The 21,259-nt window shown below is 38.2% G+C and overlaps 1 protein-coding gene across 2 annotated transcripts in view; it reads right to left on the bottom strand.

Annotated features, from left to right (window-relative positions):
• LOC110025250 overlaps positions 1-21,259 on the bottom strand; it is a 31,487-nt gene that overhangs the window by 4,029 nt on the left and 6,199 nt on the right. For both annotated transcript variants that reach the window (XM_020725610.1, XM_020725611.1), the window contains exon 2: positions 12,914-13,052. In XM_020725610.1, coding sequence (XP_020581269.1) covers positions 12,914-13,052 — 139 coding nt within the window. The remainder of the gene's footprint in view (positions 1-12,913; positions 13,053-21,259) is intronic.

Here is a 21,259-nt window from a genome sequence, read left to right as displayed (position 1 = left end):
ACCCCCCCCCCCCCCCCCCCCTTTTCCTGCAGCCAGTCCACCCACCTGCTATGGGTTATTGTCTAGCCGCCCCTCTCTACACCGCAAGTGCCTCTAGCATTTGATACTTGCTAGCTAACCACACCCACATCTCCTACCTGTTGTCGTCAACCCTTTTTGCCACCCTGATTCCTCTCGTTTCCACTCATCCAACTGCAACCCACTCGTACCGTCTCCTACCCAGGGTGTCTTCGGTATTGGTGCTGCAATTTTTTTTTTTTTGTTTTTAAAAGTTTTTGTTGTATTCCTTTTGAATTTTAGCAATCATATTTTCATTTCTATTATAGTTTGGGATAACTCTGATATCAATTAGTATCATAGACAACCTAATCCTACTTCTATCCTAGGTTTCCTAGCCATCCGCCTCTATCCAAGCCACATCCACCAAAAAGTTTCCATCATATCCTCAAATACCTCTTCCAATTCCCAAACACTAGCCATATACCACCAAGGAGACATAAGCCAAAGCCTACCAGGGAAGAAATATAATGAGAGATCCGTTTACTACAACAGAGGCTCAGCGAGATTGATGACAGGACTTGAAGGGAAATTACCCTCGATCGTCATAGAGAGAGTCGAAGAAGATAAAAGGATGAGAATTAGAACCCCTTCCATAGGGAGGACTTCAATGATGAGGTGGACATGCCCCGTTATTTCAAATTCAGTATCAGTGGAGGTCAAGAGAGGAGGCAACAAATGGAGTACACAGAGATTTCATAATAAAGGTGGACCTACCAGAATTTGATGGAGGTATGGATCCCGGCGATTTCATCGAATAACTACAAATCAATTGAGAGAATCTTCATGAAGAAGTATCAAAGAATAAAAGGGTTAAACTTGCAGCCATCAAGTTGAAAAAGAGTATCTCCCTGTGGTGGAAAAATTTGCATAAGCAAAGAAAGAGAGAGGAGAGTGAAAAAATTATCAAGTGAAGAAGGTGAGGAAGGGAATGCATGGAAAATACCTACCGCCTCATTACTGTTTGGTTATGTTTCGGTGACCCCGCTACTTGCAGTAGAGAGACTGGTCAGTGGAGTTCATGACAAAATTTAACCAGTTGCAGATAAAGTGTGAGTTGGTAAAACCAGATGAACAAACCATAGATCAATATCTGGGAGGCTTGAAGCCAGCTATCAACAACATTGTGCAGCAGCAACCTTAATGGTCATTGAGGAATGTCCAGACCTTAGCATTAAAGGGGGAGAGACAACACAAACAAAGCGGACAATCACCACCAGTCAGACAACCACATGCAGTTGGAGACATAAGTAGAAGCACGCCTAGGGAGTTGAGTAGACTGGTCGGGATAATGACAAAGTAAGAAGTCTGAGAAGAGTAACACGCCCACTAGAGCCCCAGCTAAAAAATGCTTCAGATGTCATGAATTTGGGCACATCACTTCCAATTGCCTGACAAGCCGAGTTGTATCTTTTACTGAATTGGGTGTAGTGGAGGAAGTTAGCGATGAAGAGGCGGCTGAAGAAAAGGGTGAGGTGTACTATCTTTAACCAGATGAGGGTGAGATCTGACTGGTCTTACATACTAAGGATATAGGAAGCCACAATAGCTTTGTCGCAATACACCCGTTGCATAGTGAACGGAAGGGTAAGCAGGAGCAGCAAGAATGTGGCGTCTACACAGATGGTGGAGAAATTGAGCCTCATGACTCAGACGCATTCTCAATTGTCTTCTCTGACATGATTGAAGGAGAACAGGGTTAGCATTGATAGAAGATGCCTAATAGAGTTTTTTATTAGAAACCAGCTGCAGGATCAGGTGTGACACGATGTGGTGCTCATAAATATCTATCACCTTTTATTGGATAAATTGTGGCAATTTGACCGTAGGGCGTAGCATGATGGGTTCAAGAACACTTAGCCTTTCACCAATGATAGTAAGCGCATCATCCTTCTACCTTATGCGGAGGTGCCCTTACCAACAGAGAAGTGTCGGTAAGATCAATTTTGGTGATGATGAATGATAGGACTGAAATGTCGATTCCATGCATGGGACAGTCACGAAAAAAAGCTTTTTAGAACATCACAATTGATACCTTACTTCCATTGCCACCACCGTTCGAGGAGGATCATGTTACCCTTACTTCAGAACAAGTTGAGTCAATCTTGGGTTATTTTAGGATAATTCAGCATAATATATGTGAGAGGAAGTCCCAATTTAGTTCAGTAGTGTATCCTCATAAGGGTGGATCAATATGGATGAATGCTTGCAAGCGGAGAACTCCTCTGATGTTTTGGGAGACAGTGCAACCGACAGTGGGATCCAGGTGTTGCTAGAGCCGCAGTCGAAAATCATTCAACCCCGAGAGATTACAACCACTTTGTCACCGTCAACGTGCAGCCAAAAGCTTTGATGAAGGAGATCGAAGTTCCCCCAACCTTAGGGCACTCACGTGGGCTCCCTGGGGGCTGAACCGGCTGGAGAGCACTGAACTAGTTCAATGAAGTAACTGCAAGGGCCGACCGATCCATGTTATGGGCTAGGTGTGCCGCCCAAGGAGAGGGGTCTCCCCCTCCTAATTATCTACTATATATAAATGTTATTTTTTGTTTTTGGGTTAGTTTTGCTTAAGATTTCTGCCAGGACAGCCACTGACATCTTGTTTTCCTCTTCAAGGGTTGTATCTGACGAAGAGAAAGTGCTTCAATTGTAACTCGTCCTAAGATGGTGTTTATCCTTTCCTTTATTGCTTGTTGCAGCCAACTCCACCCTACCTTTCTTGCTGCTTCTGCAAGCCACCCACTCTTCTTGTTTCCTATCGCCAGCCCCCAAATCCTTTCCCACTTCTTGTCGCTAAACCCCACAAGTCTTGTTTCCTGCCACCAACCCAAATCATTCCCGGTTTACTGCTGCCAATCCCACTCCGACTCATTTCTTGCAGCCAGTCCACCCACTTGCTGCAAGCTACTGTCCATTCGACCCTTCCTACACTGCAAATGCCTCCAACCACATGATACCTACCATCTAGCCACACCCCCACCTCGTACTTGCTATTGTCAAACCTCCTTACCACCTCGACTCCCCCGTTTCCACCAATCTAGTTTCAACCCACTCCTACCGTCTTTGTCCTAGGGTGTCTTCCGTATCGGTGTTGCTACTTTTTTTATTGTCAAGAGTTTTTGTTGTAACCCTTTTGAATTTCAGCAATAATATTTTCATTTCTATTGTGGTTTGGGATAACTCTGGTATCATGTTCATTTACATATTGAACATGTACTCATTGACTACTACTACTAGTGAAATTTTTTTATTTTAAATAGATTACTTGCCTTACACAGGTGATCTTACCATTAAAGAAGGAAGACTGTTCAAATGTTTCTTTTACATTTAAGTTCCTGACATTTATTCTTTATGTATTGTCTGCCTAGAAATTTCTGCCACGACCTCCCTCAAAAGACAAATGAGAGAGTTTTATGTGAAGTTTTGAGTCAAAATTTCAAAAGATAAATGAAACAGTAGCTAAGAAACAAACCAGATATTCCACTCTTATTTTGTGAGGACTTTTTGATATGGGGTTCTAAATTTTTCATAGGCGTGAATGGTTAATTACTCATCCTGATAATAAGATATCACTTGCGATTAAGGTTGATCATTAGAGTACTAATTACTCAATGTATAATAGCAACATCAATTAAATTTTTGGATTGTAGAAATTTATTACTTTAAGCTTATAAGCGAATTGGAACGATGACGAAATAGATCAAGATCCAATGGTTTCGTCAAAGGAGTTAATCGGCCCGACCTAATTGTTCAAAGTAATTGATCGAAAATTCTAGTATACTTGGTCAAAGGAGTTAATCGACCCGACCAAATAGGAAAAAACCTTGTAAGCAACCATGAGCTGCTTTGTCCAAAGAGATCCTTTAAACTTTGGGTGAATATATGTCTAGAAGGATTAACTTAAGTTAACATTAACTAATAGAGAATCTATCACATATATTTATGATTTACATTTCAGAAAACACAGCTATTATGAAACATATGACCAACAACTATAATCATATTAGAATGGTATCATTTGACGACAAACCACTTAATCAGATTGCTCTATAATAGAAGCTAAATTTATGAAGCCAACTGGTCAAATCACATGGAAAAAGTAATCAAATCATGTTCTTACTAATGTAAGATGATTTTGAAAGTAAATATAGTGATATAATTGATGCGACATTAGTTTCTTGTGAGCACAGGTTGATCTTAAATTTGTTGTCTCAACAAATTAAATTGGTGATGCAGATGTTGATGTTATAAGTAGAATTCAAGTTGGATGATTGAAATGAAAAAATGCATTGAGCCTATTGTGTGATAGAAAAGTACCGCTTAGACTTGAAGGAAAATTTTATAGGATGGTGGAAAGACCTAAAATGCTTTATGGCGCAGAATGTTGGCTAATAAAAGAGAAGCATAAAACTATGTTAAGTGTTGCTGAGATGATAATGCTTAGGTGGATGAATGGCTTGACATTCAGAGACAAAATGCAAAACGAATGTATCTGTGAGAGGGTTAGTGTAGCGCTAGCGGCAAAAAAGTTTAACGCCAGCCGTTTTAGATGGTTTGGTCACATTAAACGCCAACCATCTGAAGATTCAGTTAGGAGAGTAGATGTTTAAGATTCGAATTATGTTAAGAAGGATAGAGGTAAAACTAAAATGACTTGGGCATATTGTGTAAAAAAGATCTTAATTTATTATAATTAAATGAAAATATGACATGCAATATGACAAAAAGGAGAAAAAAGATTCATATAACCGACCCCACTTAGTGGGATAAACTTGTTGTTCTTGTCGTTGAAAAATTAAATTGGTGTCGCGAATGGATGAGATTTGATTTGAAATTATGTGATTGGTTTATTTGAATGTTTGGATTTTAAATTTAAAATAATCTTACTGAATTTTGAGAATACTTTTAAAATAAGAACCATTTAAGTTAGATTTTCATTCAAAAAAGCCATTATTGAAAATTTGAAAAGCTTTGAATCTTATCAACTTTGTCTCGTTTACAGAGGATCAAGTTCATAACTTCTATTAATTAATTTTATTTGAATATTAGTTGGGGCTTAATTTTGAAAATAGACTCTCGTTGAAATTTACAAAAAAAACAACCAACGTCGAGGTGTTGATTGTTGTGTTTGTCATTTAGATCTTGTCAAATCAACATGCTCATTTGCATATGATCGAGCCTAAAGATTAAATCTTGTGAGTGCCCTTTATAATTTTTGAAGTGAGAGTTTATATTTTTCACATGAAAACTTTAATTTTTAAAGAATACACCTCCAATTGAAAATTTATATCAGTGTGGCCATCATCAGGGTATAAATCTATTTTTCTTGCTTGTATTTGTAAATGGGGTTCAGTCTTTATTATGAGGGTCAGACTGGTTAATGTGGGGGCTCAATCTCGTTAACTAAAATTATTTTCAAGAGGATTGAACTAATTTAATAGGAGTTCAATCTCATTAACTCCACTCTTTATTAGGAGAATTGGACTAGAGTGGTGTGACTTACAAATCTCTCTTATAAACAGAGCGAACCACTCGAGAGAGCGTGTTGTTCAATGATTTTGAAACACATTTTTTAAAAGAAATGTTTTATTAAAGTTAAAGCACTTGTACACTTCTTAGAGTAGGACAATATGGGTTGATTTTATCATTTTAGCATATGCATCATTCTCAGGCCATATACAAGTATTTCAATACATTTATATGATGCACTTGAATAAATTTTAATATATTTGTTTGAATCTCAAGGCACTGTACGTTCCTTTGGGTGATGCAATTGGGGTTCAATTAATTTCGCAAAACATGCAAAACCTAAATTCATCTCAAGTTTGGTAGCAAAAAGTTTGAGCAATGTATTTGAGTTGAGGATTGCCCTAAAAATCAAGTTCACTTGATTGCACGAGTATTTTCTCTGTAATACATGCAATATTTCATTTTAATCATTTTAAAGACCACCTTATGTCCACCCATATGAGTGTTGTGAATCAAATGGCGAGATCGACAAATAAAATTCTTGGGTACTCAACACGTCAACATTTTTTTTATTTTAATATTTTCATTAATTATTAAGGATTGCTCCACATTCACCATTTAAGTTTAATTAATTTAAAATTTTGATGGCCTCGACTTATTTGCTCAGAGTAAGGAAGTTCTTTTTATGTTTGCGATCGAGTTGTCAAATCCATTATGAGTTTTATTCATGTTCATAGAAGAACTATTAATTCCACTGTAAGTTCTGGGTATTGCTAGAATTTAGAATTTCTTTTTTTTATTTTGCAATTTGCCTTTTCATTCAATCATCTAATTAACTTGAGTATTTTTATTTTGTTCTATTGAAGTTTCGTTTAAGTTAACTATTAGGTTACCTATTAGACTAAATTTCGATAGCCTTCCAACATCATTCAATGTAAGCCTACATCAAGAAAGTTAAGTTCGCCCACACACCTAGAAGACACACATGGGTGTTGTGTTACAGCACTATGACCCTGTGTTTTGTAACCAACGGGCCTAAAGGAATGCATAGGCCTTCAGGTACTTGTCTAGAAGCAATAAAAGATTTTCTAACCACGTTGGAACATTATAAACTGGTACTTAAGATTCACAATTTTCTCAGCCACAATGGAAGAACTCGAAGAGGTGCATAATATTTTCCCATTTAGACCTTATGCGCGAGGCAATGAATTTGACTTGGCACAGCAACAAACATGTTAGGTGAGCTATAAAAGATATTTATATTTATATTTTTTTTCTAATTTTTGTCTTTTTTAGAAAGATAATTGAGAGATAGAGATAGAGAGAGAAGAAAACTATGCGAAAGAAAGAGATGGAAATGGTGGTTATTTGAAGTTTAGAGAAAAAATTGTGGCTGCTTGGTGGTTGGGTGCGACAATGTGGAGATCATCGAAGTAAGAGTGAACAGTGGTAGAGCTAGGGTGGAAGGTTGCTAAACCCTTAAGAGCAGAACAAGTAAAAGAGGGTAACAGTCTTGAACTACTTGTTCAGGTATACTTGAACTGCTTGTTCAGGTATACTGAGAGAAACTTGCATGACCTGGGCTTTTGGGGTCGAGAGCGGACAAGGGAGATTCATGTGGGGGTACAAACCAGAGAATGGATAGGGGGCGCAGACACCGAGCAGACGGTTGTAGCAGCGGGCAATCTCTTGATTTTGTGTGATGCCTATTTGGCATTAAGTGACTAGGATGGGAGAAATAGGTGCGGCTATGGCGGATGGGACTTGAGGAAATTGACGATGACAAGCCGAATTGTGATGGAAGTGATTAAAAGCATGCAGGAGAAGAGTGTTGAGAAGCTCACTAGATCAGTTACATAACAAAAAGGGAAGGCAAGTAGGGACCTGCGGGCTAGCTGGGTTGTCGGTTTAGCTGTTGCTTGTGGGAGCAATGAGAAATCAAGAGAATGAAGAAGAGATGGGAGAGGAAGTATCAGTTTATTTGATTTTTTTTTTTTCATAGCATAAGACGGGAAGAGGCCAATCCTGCGGAGCCACCAGGTCGTAAAAGGGTACAGCCTAACGGAAATTGTGAGGATGGGTAATGGGGAATATCGGGATTTTAAGTTTATAATACATATTTAAAAAAAAAAAACCAAGGGCTAATATATTAAACAATAAAATGTACAGATAGGTTGTATGAGATAGTCTAAAAGAAGACCCAACTCAAACAATACAACACACACAAAAACCCAAAGAAGCAAAGATACATAAAAATAAAAAATCAAAAAGCCACCAACAGACACAAAAGTGCTGGGGACGTCCCACTTTAGTTATTCCTCTGCCTCTAGTTCTCGGAAGGGAGCCAGTTAAAAAATTGGTAAGGCGCGTACCATTACCCGAAGTAACCAAAGTATCATCTATCAGATTTCTGAGTTCAAGTATGTCTTCATTCTTCTTCTTCCTCCTGGATGTATAGATCCGTCATTCCTCATCTGTGGATTGACTCATCTGATCAATGGATTGGTCCAAAGGTGGTTGGACAGGTGTAGGACGTTGCACATCATGATCCCCCTGAGTCTGAATAGCATTGAACTATCAGCAAAAGTATTTTCACCTGTAATATCAGTGATAGGTTTTAGGGCAGGCGGAGTCTGAAGAATCTCCCTCGCCTCCACGATAGGAGGTGCCAAAGACGGGGGCCCTCGCCTCCACGATAGGAGGTTCCAAAGACGGGGGAGCTACAACAATGTATGGAGACTGAATGATTGATATAATGCCTGTGAGAATAGCGGCATCTTCAGGTGTATCATTTTGATGATCAATAGTGTCAATAACTTGGAGCTGATCAGGAGTAGTTAGAATCACTGCCTCTAGCGTAACACTTTGCTTTTTTGGTCTGAGGTGGGGATGTAGATAATGACATTGAGAACTGGAGTGGTCGAACATACGACAGTTCGAACAATACGAAGGAAAATGCTCAATCTCTATCTTCTGCCAATATCCATGATGTTGTGTGTCCAACCAAATTTCTTCAGAAGCAGAAGAAGTGGTGTCTCTTTCAACAAGTACTCTAGCTTCAGATGGACGGAAAATATTAAAAATAGGAATGGTCGTCTTGAGTGGCTTACCATAAGAAATTTCTAAAAAATAATGAAATTTCAGACCAAGAAAACGAATCCAAACCAGAATGATTGGCGGTTTTGTCTGTGGGTCAAAATCCACAGACCATTTCAGAATCTTCATTGCTCTGTTATCAATTCAGATTATCCTTCTAGCAAATAAGCGTGTGTAATCTTCTTTATTATTAATTTGAATAAGAGTGTGTCTTCTATCTAATAGTCCAATTTTTCACTCCCAACAAGCTGCATAAGTTCAAATTCCTTGCAAATAAGCTCCGTTTTGGGATGACCACAGAGAAATTTCCCAACTAAATTCAGACGACAGGAGGAATCAAGTTGAATACCTTCAGCTTCTGTTCAAGTTGAATACCTTCAGCTTCTACCTTCAGCTTCTGTAAAAAAGAGGGCAGACATCTCATTATTCCTACCAGGTTTCTTGATGTCCTTCGCTCACTTAAACGAAGGAGGGAAAAAACATGATTTAGGTGTACCTGAGGTGTGGACACCAGCAAGGGCAGCTGCATACAATCTGTCTGAAGTCATTCGATGTGGCATTAAGAAGAAAACACGGGAAAAATAGCGTCGACCAAAGCTGAAAAGGAGAGCACGTGGGACAAGCAGAAATTGCTAGATGTACCTGCAAGACAGGAAGCCGCAGAACTAGCGAGAAGACGAGCCGCACCGTAGAGGAGCCGCAGAGCCGCAAACTACAAAGCCGGGAAGACGCAGACGAGCCGCAGAGCCAAATTTGCAAGAGCGAGAAACAGGGAGACGAAACAGAAGCAGCGCGAAGACGCCGAAGAAGCAGCGAGGCCGTAACAGTTGCTAGGGTTCGCCATGAGGCAAAAACTTAGCAGAGCCGAGCGGGAAGGAAGATGACGTCATATATAAGTTTATTATATATATATATATATATATATATATATATATATATATAAGCCCAAGGGCTAAATCTATTAAAAAAAGGAGATGCATAAAAGTTATATGAGAGGGCCCAATAAAGGCACCATATTCATACGATACAACACACACAAACACCCCAAAAGAGAAAAGATATAGGGAAACCCAAAAAAAGAAAGATACCAAAATCGTAGAAAAGAAGTAGCTAGGGATGAGCCAGTTTAGTCATGTCTCTGCCTCTAGCTCAAGCCTCTAGTTCAAGGGCAAGATCCAACTAATAAAAGTGTCGAGCCATTACCGAAGTAACCAAAATATCATCCATTAGGTTCCCGAGCTGTAGTTCTTCTTCTTCCTCCTTGAATAGACCTGTAATTCCTCCTCTGAAGATCGGCTTATCTGATCATCGTGTTGGTAAACAGAACGTCGGGCAGATAAAAGCTGATGAGCACCAGAAGGATTGTCAACTGTTGCAACGATTGTCGGTTCACGTGTGTGTGAAGCATGAATTGTCTCCTCTTCACCTAATGCTTCCTGCAACTGAGGGTTTGAAAGTGGTTGCTTAGTAGGGTCATCCAGCTTCTCATTAATCGCAGAAATAGTATTTTCAGGGGGAGGGTACACAGGGGTAATTAAATCAGACACCATAACTTGTTCTGTAGTAGTTTTCTCTCTATATGGAATAGATATGTCCAAAGTAGTGGGGTCGGATCCATTCTTATTCACTTGATCTTTAGATTTCAAATTAGGGTGAAGCTTATAGCATTTATCAAGGTTGTGCCCACACATCTTATAATGAGAACAATAAGGAGGAGACAATTAAACTATGTTTAAACCCTCATTTGTTATGGCCTCAATTTGCGTGTCATTGGCCTAGAGCATGGTTAACTTCATGTATCATGACCATACAAGGAACTTGGCAATATGGGTCTCATTTCTCAGCAAATTTGATGTTTCAAACGCATCGATGCGGTATGTTTCTTCATAGGTCAACATTTAAGTAATTTGGAGAGCAATTAAAATAATTCGACTCGATTCACGTCGCATCACATTCGATTTTCGTCTTTGTCATTGTATTTGATCGAACTAATAATGAAATTATCCTTCTTAGCAATTTAGGTATTCCAAAAGAATAGACACTCCGCTATATGAAAGGGCAAAATTCAACAGATTTTGACGGCCAGTGAAGCATCACAACACTTATTTACATGACATGCCCATCTTCATCGTGATTTATCAAAATCGATCAAGGCTAGTCTTCTTCGCTAATTTCAATGCTTTGAAAATATTGGTGAAGTCCATTTTGCGAATAGATGAAGCTTTGACCATTTTCAAGTAAGCTTTTTGTGTTTCTCATTGCGCAATTAGTTAGTCAATCGGAACATCCTTCTTATTCAATTATAGTATTTTAGACTTGATGTTGAAGTCTATCTTCTAAAATGAGTGATTATTAGTTAATTTTGGTTTAGGACGAGATATCTCAGGCTTGATTGGTGCAATATATTGACTGTTATTTGTCACCCTCCATCACCATCACCACATTTGATCATGCCATTATGTGGAGCATATATGAAGCTCAACATGCATGGGTTCAAATGTTGGTTAGGTTAAGTATGGCATCCACTAAAGGATGGTGGGAGATTTTACTTTGCCACCAGATTGATGGATGAGTGACAAATAACAGTGAACAGATCCTAATTCAATTTGATGAGGAACTTGTGCACAGCAACTGTTTGGAGGAGATCAGGTAGTGAGAAGTATCAAAAGAAGCGGGAAGAACCCAAGAAAAGGAAACGGGTCAGGAGGGAGATCAAAAAGGGGATTGAAAAGAACCATCACGTAGAAGCAGCAAGATTTCCTGGCCTCCTTTCCACGTCCCTATAAACTCGACTAACCAACATTAGAAACAACTAAGATGTACCAAAATCCATAATCAACAAAATTCTCCACCCAAACTAGAGCTGAAACTACGGACATCGATACAAATTAGAATTTCCCCTGCTAAAATTTCTGCCGCTTAAATTTTTAAACTGTGCTTGAGAATAAGTATCAGATATACGCCAAGAGGACACTAAAAAGAATCAAAAGGTTAAAAGCAAAATGGTTTCGCTGGGGTTTCTTTTTCGGTTATTTTTGTTGGTAATAAGTTAATTAAAACATGTTCTGATTATGCTACATAGAATCAGGGTTGTAATGCATAAAAATAAGAAATGCAGCATACAAGTAGTCATGTTTATGCTAATTTATACAATAATTTATAATAGACTAAAATTGCAGATTTGAAGTTAGATAATGATTTTATGAGTGATACAGTGGGAGTGACGTCTACTGAAGAAAAAATAATAAAAAAATTAATTGATGCAGTTTGGACATATACCACAAGTGTAGAAAATGTACTGATTAGATATGCAAACTAAATAGTATCGGATAATTAAGAAGAAAAAGAAGCAAACTTAGAATAACTTGAATAAAACTTATCCAAAAATAAGTGTGCAGAATAGAATAAACACTTCATGCTGTGTTGAACATAAAGGAATAGTAAATGAAGATTCATAAAGTCAATCAAAAATGGACAAAGATTAGATGATGATAAAATTTCTACCCTTCAAACATCTTTACGCCAATAATTTTCCTATTCAACTAAATCTAATTTAGGTAAAAATATTTCAAGAGGTCAAAACAAGCAAAACACCAAATATCTTTTATATTATGTCAATATAGTTTTTGCATGCCACATAACGGAAGCTTTTAGATGGTAAATTTAAGAGACTTCAATGTAAATCCCAAATCAATTAGAAGGTTCAGATATCCCTGTTTTGCGCTTAGGTAACAAAAATTTGGTGTTATTCAAGTATAGAATTGTTAAGGAAAAGAAGTTGTCAATATAATTTCTGAGAGCATTTAGCATTATGAGTAAAAAAATGAAAGCTGAAGTAAATAGTGGTAACAAGATCTTCATTCTGCAACAAGAACAAAACGTAAAGGATCCTAAAATTTCACATTCTCGTTCAAAATTTTCAATTAAAAGAGTCTAAATCTATGGCAACCAATGAACTTGGAAATGAATAAATGCAACTCACATAATACAAGAAAAGTTAAATGCGCAAATCAATAATAACCTATATAGGCCCTCCAAAGTGACCAACACCAAACAAGAATAAAAAAACTAAATAATAAATCGCAAGGTTTCAGCAGCTACCGATGTTAGCAATCCAGGAAACAAATCGATGTAAATAGTAAAAGACCGCTCCCTAAAATCACTAGAATGAAAAAACTCAAGGCAACAGTTATCCCTTTATAGTGTAATCCCACACCCTACATTTATACCCCACATCGGAGAACAGTCGACTGCTATTTAATATTCTAATTGATAAAGCTGGATCCATTACCCATATTCAGCTTGAACGGATAACTTTTGCAACTTATTAGGCTGCTTTGAGCTCCGATGCATTGACAGTTGTGACTGGTGACCAATTAACGATTTGAGCTTATTTGATTGAAGACCGCAGGCCCCAAAATGTACTCCACCTATTAAGATAATGAAAATGTGATCTACTTAAAAGTTTAGCCAAAAAAATATTGAACAGATAGCCACAATATTTATAACTTTAAAAAAAAAGATCATTTACTGATTCCTCAAGGTAAAAACCATATCTTGCCTCGAAATAAGGAATTTTTTCAACCAGAAGAAACATTTAGTGGACACCAATCAAATCTAACATCATACAACCTTAAATTGAATGTTTCAGACAATCTACTACATACCACAATTCTTAAGTATTTACATATCCAACACCAAACCATCATATTTAGTTGCATGCCACTCAAATTTGTAACACCACATCAAAAATGCCATCATCAATACCATTTTAAAAGTGAAATGCACTTTTCGATGCATGAGCATATGACACTAAGGTGTTATAAGTGTAAATAACAAACTTTGGGTCCAAGGTATGTAAATACAGAAGAGTTATGTGGTATGTTGTGTAAATTTCCCCAAAAAATTATAACAATTGCGAGGCTCCGGTGAGTAATTTTCTTGTCTATTCCTCCAGTTAATCATATCTTCCCAATGGTAGCAGGTTTCTTTTCCTTACCGAATGATACCGAAGGAAAAAGACCCAAACCACAAGAACAATTTTTATTAATAGAGAAATAGGGTTACAACACACACAAACTGAAAAATAATATTAAAAATACAAAATGACACAACAAGCACCTCAAGAGTGCATCACAAAAGCGGTGGAACTTGCTAGGTGGATTAGAGAGGACTAGTCGGGGACGCAACAGCAAAGGCAAGGTGAGAAAATGACAGTAACAACTAGAGGGTTGGCAATCCTATGCGGATACAACAAAAAATTTAAGGAGAAACGGCAGGAACGACAGGTTAGCTGTCCTGGTGCAGCGACAGCAAGCATAGGTGGGTCAGCAGCAATGTAACAAAGATGCAGGCAATTTGGGGTCGCAGGAAAGTGTTGAACAGCAAAGTAGTTTGTTGGAAACCGGAACAAAGATGATAAAATCACCACCGGGGAGTGGGATACAACCAAAGCCCACCCTAACCGTTGGATACAACCCTAAGGGGAAAGAAGACTCCACACAGGAAATCTAAGATCAAATACAGCCAAAACTAATGCTAAACGCATAAACAAGCATAAAATATACTCTTATTAATGAAGAAAAGGGAAGAACTAAAGAAGGAAGCTCTCACACATAAGGAAAGGTTGGGGAGGCAAGAAATAACCATTAAGGTACTTCCATATGAAGAAGAAGTAGAAAAGGCGGGAGAGGGGCGCAAAAGGCCGCTCGCCCCATCAAAAAACCCACCAAGGTCACTTGGCCAAGGTGCACCCCAGATAGAACTCAATTGAGCCAGTCGATTCGCTTGCAGAAGTTCCCGCTCCCGCGTTCCTACTGCAGGAGAGCCCCACTCCCGCGGGTCACAACAACAAACCCCGAATCAGTCTCCCGGGGTTATGGGAGCTTGGACCTCATTCATCATAGCTTTGGGTTCTCGTCGGCCATTCCTGGATCCCACTGGCGAATGCGCTGGCTACCCAAGCATCTGAGAAGCTTTTCCCACTTGCGAACATGCCTCCCTATCGATCTATTCCCGGATCCCACTACGTAGGTTTTCCCAATCCAAGTTCCAAACAAGTAAATATTTCATATGCTTCCCATCTATGACAAGTTGGGCTTCAACGAGGTTGAGGGTTTGCAAGAGTTTAGTTGATGAGTGATTTTTATTATCTTTTGGCTCTTCCCTCTGACTCCTGAAATTTTGGAGAACTGACATCTACTGATGTGTTTCAATAACAAGATCTTCACACCGACCTTTCGTCTCTTCATACAGAGAGCTGGGGTTGAAGGCTAAAAGTGTAACCTACTGTGATGCTATCAATTGATTATTACCATCCACTAAAATTTTAAATTATAACAACTTTTGATCTGTGTGATTTTATGTATCTCAACAAAAAAGTTCTCCATCTTCTAGAAGAGCAGGAACCAAAATTTCATCAACATTGAATATTCCTTTTGATCACAAGGAGGAAAGACATTGAATGCATTCACGAACAAGAAAGATCCACGAGAGAAGATTACCTCCGATGAAAGTTCTCGTTCGAACTTCTTTTCAGTGTCTACATTGTCTTTTCTTTAGGTTTCAACAACGCCCTGCTCAGTCAGTGTCACATTTTTTGGCTATGATAGCTTGCTAGCCAGGAAGGTCGCTTGGTGTTGCAGTCTCTCCACATCCTAAGCTAGAGTCTGCAACTTTTGACGGTAGTAAGTTGGTAGAAAGTGGCTTTACGTTTTCCGCTTCATCTTCATATCTTCTTGTTCCCGCCTTCGACGTTTCGGATCACAGTCGGGGGCAGCCTCCCTTTGGATTTCATCTTTCAAGTTCGTAATTCACCTTCAAATTCTACAGATCTCTTGTCGTATCTCCTCCAGTGAGAGCTCGGGTATATATCTCAATGGTGGCATGGCTAGGAATTAGTGAATAGAAAAGAAAAATGTTCGTGGGGTTAGGGCTTGAGTTGTGAAAAGGATATCTGATAGTATGAAAGAAAATTTTGGTTTATGACGGATGCTAGGGAATCCTAAGATAAGACTAGGGTTTGACTAGCTCTGATACCAAATGATATAGAAAAAAAAATAACTAAATCACAAGAACAACTTTTATTAATAAGGAAATAGGGTTACAACACACACAAACTGAAAATAGCATCACCAACACATAAAACGACACAACAAACACCTCAAGAGTGCATCCCAAGGGCGGTAAAGGTTGCTAGATCATGGGAGACTAGCGGGAGTGGTGGCGGCAAAGGGGAGGTAAGAAGACGGAAGGAACAACTAGAGGGCTGGAACGACAAAAGTTAGCTACCCCAGGGCGGCGACAGCAAGGATGGGTGGGTCGACAGTGATGTAGCAAAGATGAGGGGAATTTAGGGTGGCGGGAAGGTGTCAGACAGCAAGGCGGATTGCTATAAACCGGAACAAGGAGGATACAATCACTACCAGAGAGAGGGATACAACTGGAGCACCACCCTAACCATCGGATACAACCCTTGAGGGGGAAGAAAACCCCACACATGAAATCTAAAATCAAACACTGCCAAGACTAACCCTAAACTCGGAAACAAATATATAAATACTCTTATTGAAGAAGACAAGGAAAGAATTAGAGAAGAAAGCTCCCACACACAAAAAAGGGGTGGAGAGGCAAGAAATAGCCATTAAAATACTTCCATATGAAGAAGAAGTAGAAAAGGCACGATAGGCGCACAAAAGGCAGCTCGCCCCATCAAAACTCCAGCCCCAGACTGCTCGGCTTGGGTGTACCCTGGACCGGTCTCAATTGGGCCGGCCGGTTCACTTGCGAGAGTTCCCGCCCCCGCGTTCATGCTGCGCGAGAACCCCGCTCCCGCCTGGTCACGGCAAAGCCCCGCGTCACCAAATTACAGCATTTAAAACTTACTAGACTTAAGCCCTATTATGATTTGTTTGTGAGAAGCATGTTTTCAGTCATGACATAGTTTATGCTATGTAGCAGTCCTTGGTTGTCTTATGATATTTTATTATGGGTCAATGTTTGTAATATTTTTGGAACATAATTATCATTAGAGTATTCGTGCATAAATTTTATGCAGTTATTTTCTATAAGTAGCCTCTTAAAAGTCGTTAGAGGCATTTAATTCCTGATCAGCTTAACAATAAGTAGATACTTTCTCTCCTTGCTTTGAAACCACCCCACTCTCTCCCCTCGCCCCACTTTCCATCAACATGCAGTCCTCTACTCCATAGTCAATTCAAAAGCTTCTTCCTCAAAGATTCAAATTCCTAATAAATTTTAGCATTATTAGGCCACATTCATCATAATTATTAAAATGTTCACCTAATAGTGGATTATTGTCAATTAAAAAGAATATTCTATAATTATTCCAACGTTAGTGAACATGGAAACTATTATGCAATAGAACACTGGAGATAAACTCTGTTGCAGAACTAAATTTCATTAATGAGTTAAAAAACAGAAAAGAGGTAGATTTTAGTAAACATCTTCACTGGCAATGGGAACATATGCGGCAATCAAGCATATATGCCAGCAAAACTTTTGAATGATGGTGTTAACCAATAGACAGGCTTAGAGTAACAAACAAGCTTTGTTTCTGCATAAATGCTAGATAGAAAATTGTATCTAAATGGCACATGATCCTGATTTAAAAAAAAGGAAGAAAACCATGATGGCCCAAAGGAGATCTTTAGCATCCTATTTTACGCAGGATTTAAGGAAAATTACCTAAAACCTTACCAAACAGATTTTTAGAGACTTATAAATGCTATTGTTTTTTTTAAATCCTATTTGAGTTGATTAAACCCACACCGTTAAAAAAAACAACAAATTTAATTACGTTACCTATCATAAATCCTAAATCCACAAAATAAAAAACTAAACCCATACTCAGAGAACTTACGGAATCTTCAAAATAGTTACTAAAATTTAACAATAAAAAAAAACAATAAATTTAATTACAGAAAATTTAACTGCAATTTTCAAAATAGTTACTAAACCCATACTCAGAGAACTTACGGAATCTTATTTGAATTGAGTTCTACTTTGAAAAAAATAGAATTCAGCTAAACTGACACGGGTCACGATCCTTTACAGTGGAGACCAAATTTTTCACGGTCCCGTCGAACTGCGTGATCGCGGAACATCCCACAATAGTGGGACAATGATTTCTGCCCAGAATTCCTACCATTCCCAATTTTCAACAGATTTTTTCCTTTTTGAGTTTTTTTCCTATTCCATTATTTCTAATTATGTTTATTTTTTATTAGGAGGTTCTCTTATATTTGGATTTTGAATGTTTGAAACTTTTAGTTTTGTTTTGGTGTTTTTAGACATTGTATTCTATGATTTCTGTTTTAAGGAGTGTTGTATCATCTTCGTTTTGCAATTGTTGTCTATATCTTGCTCAAAAACAAGTGATAGAACCTCCTCGTCGCCCATACTTCGCAATTTTGCCATTTAAAAGTTGTTTTTAGTCCATACAGCAGTCAAACTTCACCAATCTACTGTCCAACAATAGATTTCACCCTCCATTCCCTTCAAAAAGTCACTGACTCGCATCTTCTTGTTCCCTTGCCCCCAAGATCCACACCTTAAGCACCTTCTAAGAGTCCTGAAATGATATCATTTGTTATCAAGCACCACAAAGCATAAATTTTTAGGAATTTGTCTTTCTATCCCAAATCAAAACTTAATAAAAAAAAGCTAACTTAATATCTCTTAAAACAAATTCCCCACCATACGCTAATAATTTCTAATGCAAATCCTAGCCCTAAACCTAAATTTTTAAAAGCCAACTTTCCTAACTCCACTAAAAATCTACCCCGACACCTACCAACAAAACTTAAGCCCCCGGCCAACCATGATTTGTAATCCTACATCCTTCAAAACTCTGATCGAGAGAAATAACATAATAACGTCTAGGAGAAACACTCAAAGAGGTGTCCACAAACTTAATCTGAAGGATATGCAGCGAAAAATCCTCAACCTTAGAGAGGAGACAACCCGATGATGTCACCCATAGCCACAACAATATTGTCAGATCGATGAGAGAAAATAAATCCCTTCCATCATAAAGTTTCTAGTGATGAAGAATCAATACCGAGAAAAAGCCAAGACGTTGGAGTCAAAATTGACATGGTGAATTTGATGGTTTTACGAATCTAGACGAGTTAACCAAGTGGCTCAGACAGTGAAACTAGTCTTTGAGTATAATGGCATTCCACCTAACAAAAATGTCAAGCTAGTTGCTACTAAGTTAAGAAAGAATGTTTTCATGTGATGGGAGGACCTGAAGCATATTTTACAACATAAAGGGAAAAGTAATATAACCATCTGGTCTAAGATGAAAAAGGAAATATAGCACATATATCTTCCTCTGCATTACCAACATGTATGTCCATAAAATTACACAATCAATGCCAAAGAGACTTTTTTGTAGAGTACACAACTGACTATGATCAACTCATGCTTAAATGTGAGTTGGTGAAACAGAAGGAGCACACAGTGGCTTGGTATCTTAGATGACTGATGCCATCTATCAGCAATGTGGTACAAATAGAATTGTATCCCTATTCGATGTACAGACACTAGCTTTGAAGATGGAGAAGCAACATCACTACGGAACAACTTACAAGCAGAGTTCAACCCTCGGATCGAACAATAAGAGCATACTCAATGGAGCATCCAAGTCAAAGCTAAGGAAAAACAAATTCAGAGTGGAAAAAAAATGGAGACCTCTAGTACTCCCAAGTTAATTTCATCCAAGACAACTCAATACTTATCAAACCATCCTTGAGCCACTAGGTCCACTTGTGATTACTGTCACAAATCCAACCATACTCGAGAAAAGTGTTAAAAACTCCATGGGAAACTTGTATACAAATCTTCAGCCAAATCCTCCTCAGCCAAAGATCTCACTACGACATCTGAATCCACTAAAGCACAACCAGCTCCTACTTGGAACACTCAAGAATCACCTGACTTTCTTAAGAGTCGGATGGAGCAATTGATCAAACTAATCGGATCCAATCAATCCACTTTCGGCCTCTTAACCTCCCACGTCCATCAAGGTATCACTCCTATGGCACTCACTTCTTTTTCTAGTTCATGGATCATTGATTCAAGTGTTATGAACCACATGACTGAATGTTCTCAAACTTTCTCAACAAATTATCCATGTTATGGGAAAAATACAGTTAAAATTGCTGATGGCTCTTGTACATCTATTGTCGGTAAAAGATCGGTTGTGTTAACAACCGGACTAACTATGGAATTTGTGTTATATATCCCTTTGTTAAAGTGTAACTTATTATCTGTTAGTAAGCTAACATATTGTTAATTTTTCTTCGGATATTTGTGTCTTTCAGGATCGTCGTTCAGAGAGGATGATTGAAACTATTAAAAGAGTAGATATAATCTATTTTTTTAAGAGAAAGACACGGAGAACGATGACACTTCACTCGGTAGTTGCAGTTTTTCTTGATCCACTAAATGACCTATTATGTTGTTGCATTATTGTTTGGGTCATCCTAGTTTTCAGCATTTAAAATATTTATATTTGTCAATGTTTACTAATAAAAATCTTGTTAACTTCAAATGTGATATTTATCAATTAGTTAAACATCATCGCCTTCCTTATCCATCTGATCCTTACACGCCTTTCGCTTTCTTTTCTCTAATTCACAGTAACTTGTGGGGACCCTCGCACTCCCAGCTATGCTAATAAACGGTGGTTCTCTACCTTAATTGATGACCACACTTGAATGACGTGCGTATATTTCTTAAAAGATTTATGAAGCTACTAACACCTTAAAAAATTTACACTCATTCATTTTAACCCAAAATTCAAAACTTTTATTCAAGTCATTTGAACCGGCAATGGCGGTGAATTTTTTAATTCTATTTTAGGCGAGTTCTTGGCAATTAAGGGTATCCTCCATCATAGCTCATGTACAGGCACGTCTCAACAAAATAGAGTAGCAGAGAGAAAAAATCGATTCCTTCTCAAACTAACTTGCTCCATTATATTTCAATCTGATGTCCCGAAAATATTTTGGAATGATGTCGTGCTTACTGTGACATATCTCATCAATAGAATTCCCACAAAAATTCATAACTTTAGAGCTTCATTAACAATCATGATGTCATGTTTCTCAACCAATCAATTCTTCACCGCTCTTGAACCCAAAATTTTTGAACGTACGACCTTTGTTCGGAACACTACTCATTGTAGTAAGCTTGATTTAAGATCTATAAAATGTGTCTTCATCGGATATGTTGCCACTCAAAAAGGCTATCAGTGTCTTAATCTTACAACAAATAAACTCTACATAAGTGTCGATGTCTCCTTCTTTAAAAGCTTTCCCTACTTCCCTGGTGAATAATTCTTCAACTACTATATTTGATGAGCCTTCCTTCCCTCTAGATCACCACGTACCCAAAAACCATAACCTCCTCCCATTCTTCGTGTCTATACTCAGCGCACTCATGTGCCCACTCTGGAGCCCGCTACATCTTTACAGGACCTGAAATCCATTCTAAGTGACATCCCCAGAATTGACACCATTCAAAATTAGAAGATGAGTTCTCTTGTTAAGGTATGTAATCAGACAAGCTTTCTTTATTCCATGGAAAGATATTTCTCTTTCCACAGTGT

This window comes from Phalaenopsis equestris, unplaced genomic scaffold (genome assembly GCF_001263595.1).
Source record: "Phalaenopsis equestris unplaced genomic scaffold, ASM126359v1 Scaffold000297, whole genome shotgun sequence".
In the NCBI taxonomy this organism is placed as follows: Eukaryota; Viridiplantae; Streptophyta; class Magnoliopsida; order Asparagales; family Orchidaceae; genus Phalaenopsis; species Phalaenopsis equestris.
Note: the sequence above shows the minus strand (reverse complement) of the source record. Positions and strands in the feature narration are given on the sequence as shown.